The 6,019-nt window shown below is 43.3% G+C and overlaps 1 protein-coding gene across 2 annotated transcripts in view; it reads left to right on the plus strand.

The window, feature by feature from the left end:
• The first annotated feature begins 905 nt into the window (after positions 1-905).
• LOC110499725 (thyrotropin-releasing hormone-degrading ectoenzyme-like) overlaps positions 906-6,019 on the plus strand; it is a 417,686-nt gene continuing 412,572 nt past the window's right edge. For both annotated transcript variants that reach the window (XR_005038456.1, XM_036956614.1), the window contains exon 1: positions 906-2,065. Coding sequence is in view for 1 of the 2 variants with exons in the window: in XM_036956614.1 (XP_036812509.1) it covers positions 1,341-2,065 (725 nt within the window). In the remaining variant the exon portion in view is untranslated. The remainder of the gene's footprint in view (positions 2,066-6,019) is intronic.

The raw sequence follows: 6,019 nt of genomic DNA on the forward strand, positions 1-6,019 counted from the left end.
TGTACAGGAGACCACAGCCATTGATATCACTCCTCTGGAGTCACTGAAGACACTGTAATAAAGTGTTTCTGAGATTATGAATTATTTTTTTAATACAATGTATCACATCATTTAGATTTATGCTCGTGTCAAATTACCCCCTAAATCCGTGCGTAATGTCCGTGCGTAAATGTTTCAGATAGGCTATGGTATTATTGCTACTGGTGTTAAAACAGGCTACTACCGTCATTATCACGCTCAGCATGAATGCCATGATGTAGTCTGTTTAGGTAGGCTGTGAATAGGTGGCAGGCAGCGCGACGTGGTTGGCTGCTGCACCACCGCTGTGTGTAGCCTGCCGTAGCCCCCCCCCCCCCCCCCTCACCCCTGTCAATTGACGGTTTCAGCACTTGACTACAGTTGAAGTCTTTTCCCACATAGACCTATATAATTTCCTGACTAGGCGTTGTTTCTATCCATCCTACAGTATTCTCACCGAGCGAGGAGATGTGCCCGCTATTCTGCACGGAGGGAGGGAGAGCTCTCCTACTCTGTCCTACTGCGCATTTCGCAACGATCTAGGTCTATTTGTTCTCTGGCAAAGCAAGAGGGTCTGGGAAACTCATTCGCTCTCTGTCGTTGGTAATTGTTTTTTTTCTTCTAACTGGTTGAAATCCGTCGTGAGTTCCTTCTTACAAGAAGAAGTAGGCTGAGATTCCTACGGCGCTGAATGAGAGCGAGAGAGAGAGAGGGAGAGAGAGAGACGGAGACAGAGACAGAGAGAGAGAGAGAGAGAGAGAGAGAGGGAGAGAGAGAGACGGAGACAGAGAGAGAGAGAGAGAGAGAGAGAGAGAGAGAGAGACGGAGCGAAAGAGAGAGAGAGACGGAGCGAGAGAGAGTCCTTTATATTGTAGATGTGGGAGCAGCTCTCAATATGAGCACACAGCTCGGAGGGTGAGGACCATCAGTAACAGCATCATCAGCACCAGCACCAGCAGCAATATCAGTCCCCGCGATGGATTGTGTTCTGTGTAACACTTTGTGTGCGCGGAGATGGAGGCCGTGAAGGCAGATAGATAACAATTAGGATAGCATATTCAACTGCAATACCCGAGCTTGTGATTTAAACCGTGATTTCAATCTATCAGGAAAGTTGATTTCGGGCACTTTTATGATTCCGCGTCGCATTTGCTACCGCTGGGCACTTCAACAGGGCATCAGCTGTGCTCATCTCCGCGACATATTTCTGACTATTCTAAGTGGCAGCTATTAGACCTGACTGATGACACTCTGTTATCGGGATTTCGTTTCCCTTTTTCGCCCGGACCCCAACCAAGCCTCATATTCTGATTCGGCAGAGTATGTCTTTGGAGGATAAGCTTGGCAGCAAGGGCTTATCATTCACTCCGATGGGGATAGAGGATAATAACATGAGGAACGGCAGAGGCCTGTCGGACCAATGGGCTGATAGCATGGTGGTTCGGCCCCGGACCACGGAGCGAAGCATCACCGTCCACAAGAAACTGGTCCTGGGGTTCGCCATCTCCATCCTCACCCTCATCGTCGTCACGGCCATCGCGGTTCTCCTCAGCGTCCGGTTCGAGGAGTGCGCGGGGGAGAGTAGCTCACGAGGGGGAAATGGCTCTAACGCCAAGTTCAACGGGTCACGGGATGGGAACGGGAACCACAAAGATGAAGAAGCCCAGCCGTGGAGACACCTCCGGTTACCGACATCTCTCCGGCCCCGGCACTACGACCTGCGTCTCTCAGTGTACATGGATAACTTTACTTTCTCCGGGGAAGTGAACATTGAATTCGAGTGTGTGAACTCTACCAAATTCATAGTGCTTCACACCGACCGCCTCGAGGTGGAGAAAGTGGCGGTTTACTCGGATAATAAAAAACCCGGTGTCATGAGAATCCACCGCCAATTCCATTACCCGGGAAACCAGGTTTATGTGATCGCTTTGCACAGGGAACTGAAGCCCATGAGGACGTATAAAGTAAACATTACTTTCGACGCTCAAATAGAAAGTGAACTCCTGGGATTTTTCCGCAGCTCATATATGCTGCAGGGAGAGAGAAGGTAACCATTTACATTACAGTTACTCTATGCACCCACACCCCATGGCATGATGACGTGTGAGTTAGCGTTGTGTTTATAGCCTGTACAGTCCAATAACCTATAGCCTGTACAGTCCACTAACCTTATCTGTCCCCCCTCCCCCCAAAATGAAACAGATTAGACATTATATTACGAAGCAGCCTTTGATTTTGAACACGTGTTATGCTGACATGTCTGTCTCTCAACCCAAGTGCCTACTTCAAAGCAGCGCGTGACGCTGTCAGCTGAACTCTTTGAGTCCCACAGTAACACGCGCCCGTTTTGGGCTTCAAGCCCCTTTAAAACATTTAGTTCTGTATCCGCTGATAACCAACCATTAGTGTGTGTGATTAATGAGGGACTGCGCCTGTTCCACTCTGACACCCTCTGGTGGCATTTTTTAAATAAAAGCATTACATTGTATAATACCCTTTATAAAGTACATTTTGGTATCAAAACTATACATCCTACAACAGATATGAACAGCCTAGAGCAGTGTTTGTGAGACGGGGAAACGGTGTTTGTGAGATGGGGAAACAGTGTTTGTGAGACAGGGAAACGGTGTTTGTGAGACAGGGAAACTGTGTTTGTGAGACAGGGAAACGGCGTTTGTGAGACAGGGAAACGGTGTTTGTGAGATACCGAAAACGGTGTTTGTGAGACAGGGAAACGGTGTTTGTGAGATACCGAAAACGGTGTTTGTGAGACAGGGAAACGGTGTTTGTGAGACAGGGAAACGGTGTTTGTGAGACAGGGAAAAGGTGTTTGTGAGACAAGGAAATGGTGTTTGTGAGACAGGGAAATGGTGTTTGTGAGACATGGAAACGGTGTTTGTGAGACAGGGAAACGGTGTTTGTGAGATACCGAAAACGGTGTTTGTGAGACAGGAAAACGGTGTTTGTGAGACAGGAAAACGGTGTTTGTGAGACAGGAAAACGGTGTTTGTGAGACAGGAAAACAGTGTTTGTGAGATACCGAAAACGGTTCTCCCAAAAAATATGTTTGTAAATTCCAAACGGTTTGAAAACAAACTGTTATGACCCATCTATGAAGAGCTTCTCACCAACACGCACCGGTTTGGCTCTATGATGAGTCGTTAGAAGGTAAGGGGTTAATCTAGAAGACCATAGTAAATCCCAGGTCATAGTGTCTATAATACTGTAAGGGGTTAATCTAGAAGACCATAGTAAATCCCAGGTCATAGTGTCTATAATACTGTAAGGGGTTAATCTAAAAGACCATAGTAAATCCCAGGTCATAGTGTCTATAATACTGTAAGGGGTTAATCTAGAAGACCATAGTAAATCCCAGGTCATAGTGTCTATAATACTGTAAGGGGTCAATCTAGAAGACCATAGTCAATCCCAGGTCATAGTGTCTATAATACTGTAAGGGGTTCATCTAGAAGACCATAGTAAATCCCAGGTCATAGTGTCTATAATACTGTAAGGGGTTAATCTAGAAGACCATAGTAAATCCCAGGTCATAGTGTCTATAATACTGTAAGGGGTTAATCTTGAAGACCATAGTAAATCCCAGGACATAGTGTCTATAATACTGTAAGGGGTCAATCTAGAAGACCATAGTAAATCCCAGGTCATAGTGTCTATAATACTGTAAGGGGTTAATCTTGAAGACCATAGTAAATCCCAGGACATAGTGTCTATAATACTGTAAGGGGTCAATCTAGAAGACCATAGTAAATCCCAGGTCATAGTGTCTATAATACTGTAAGGGGTTAATCTAGAAGACCATAGTAAATCCCAGGTCATAGTGTCTATAATACTGTAAGGGGTTAATCTAGAAGACCATAGTAAATCCCAGGTCATAGTGTCTATAATACTGTAAGGGGTTAATCTAGAAGACCATAGTAAATCCCAGGTCATAGTGTCTATAATACTGTAAGGGGTTAATCTAGAAGACCATAGTAAATCCCAGGTCATAGTGTCTATAATACTGTAAGGGGTTAATCTAGAAGACCATAGTAAATCCCAGGTCATAGTGTCTATAATACTGTAAGGGGTTAATCTAGAAGACCATAGTAAATCCCAGGTCATAGTGTCTATAATACTGTAAGGGGTTAATCTAGAAGACCATAGTAAATCCCAGGTCATAGTGTCTATAATACTGTAAGGGGTTAATCTAGAAGACCATAGTAAATCCCAGGTCATAGTGTCTATAATACTGTAAGGGGTTAATCTAGAAGACCATAGTAAATCCCAGGTCATAGTGTCTATAATACTGTAAGGGGTTAATCTAGAAGACCATAGTAAATCCCAGGTCATAGTGTCTATAATACTGTAAGGGGTTAATCTAGAAGACCATAGTAAATCCCAGGACATAGTGTCTATAATACTGTAAGGGGTTAATCTAGAAGACCATAGTAAATCCCAGGACATAGTGTCTATAATACTGTAAGGGGTTAATCTAGAAGACCATAGTAAATCCCAGGACATAGTGTCTATAATACTGTAAGGGGTTAATCTAGAAGACCATAGTAAATCCCAGGACATAGTGTCTATAATACTGTAAGGGGTTAATCTAGAAGACCATAGTAAATCCCAGGACATAGTGTCTATAATACTGTAAGGGGTTAATCTAGAAGACCATAGTAAATCCCAGGTCATAGTGTCTATAATACTGTAAGGGGTTAATCTAGAAGACCATAGTAAATCCCAGGTCATAGTGTCTATAATACTGTAAGGGGTTAATCTAGAAGACCATAGTAAATCCCAGGTCATAGTGTCTATAATACTGTAAGGGGTTAATCTAGAAGACCATAGTAAATCCCAGGTCATAGTGTCTATAATACTGTAAGGGGTTAATCTAGAAGACCATAGTAAATCCCAGGTCATAGTGTCTATAATACTGTAAGGGGTTAATCTAGAAGACCATAGTACATCCCAGGTCATAGTGTCTATAATACTGTAAGGGGTTAATCTAGAAGACCATAGTAAATCCCAGGTCATAGTGTCTATAATACTGTAAGGGGTTAATCTAGAAGACCATAGTAAATCCCAGGACATAGTGTCTATAATACTGTAAGGGGTTAATCTAGAAGACCATAGTAAATCCCAGGACATAGTGTCTATAATACTGTAATAAACTCACATAGTTTCTGTCACAAACTCCATACAGTCGTCAGCGACTAGTTGGATGCTAATTTCCCACTGAGCAAACGATTTCTGTACTTACAGAATTCTTATAAATTACATTTTATAATGTTTTTTGCTCGGTTTAACTTTTTTTCCCTCCAATTAAACTCACGAATGCAACTGTTTGTCAAATATTTTTTTGCCTTGGTTCTCATGAAAAACAAAAATGGGTAAAACGTGTCAATGTTTTGTACTGTAAATATGAGGGCAGACTAAGCAGATGAATGAAAGGAGTGAGTTTCTGCATCTTCACTGTGGTAGACCAGGAACCAATGGAGTTATTAACAAGGAAACTATTTCAAGATAAACACGGACAAATATATATTTACATGTGTTACTTTTTGGACCGCACCCCAACTGGCTTTTCATGCCCGACGATCACGCAGGTGGAATTCAGTCCATCTACTCTTACTTCTGTTGAGTTCTACCAACATGTTTCCTAAATTGATATTTGCAAAGAAGTGCCTTAGTGAATGAGTCTGTTCGGTCTACATCTGCAGTGTTAGTTTGCATGGAGTAACATATTGGCATTCATTTCAGAGTAAATAGGCAGTTAAGCGCTCTCAGCAGTGTATGTCCTTCTGGGAGCCTCTGTCCAATATTCACAATATTCACTGTATCTGCAGGCCTCACTCCATACGGCACTGTATCTGCAGGCCTCACTCCATACTGCACTGTATCTGCAGGCCTCACTCTATACGGCACTGTATCTGCAGGCCTCACTCCATACGGCACTGTATCTGCAGGCCTCACTCCATACGGCACTGTATCTGCAGGCCTC

This window comes from Oncorhynchus mykiss, chromosome 21, assembly GCF_013265735.2.
Source record: "Oncorhynchus mykiss isolate Arlee chromosome 21, USDA_OmykA_1.1, whole genome shotgun sequence".
NCBI classification, from domain to species: domain Eukaryota; kingdom Metazoa; phylum Chordata; class Actinopteri; order Salmoniformes; family Salmonidae; genus Oncorhynchus; species Oncorhynchus mykiss.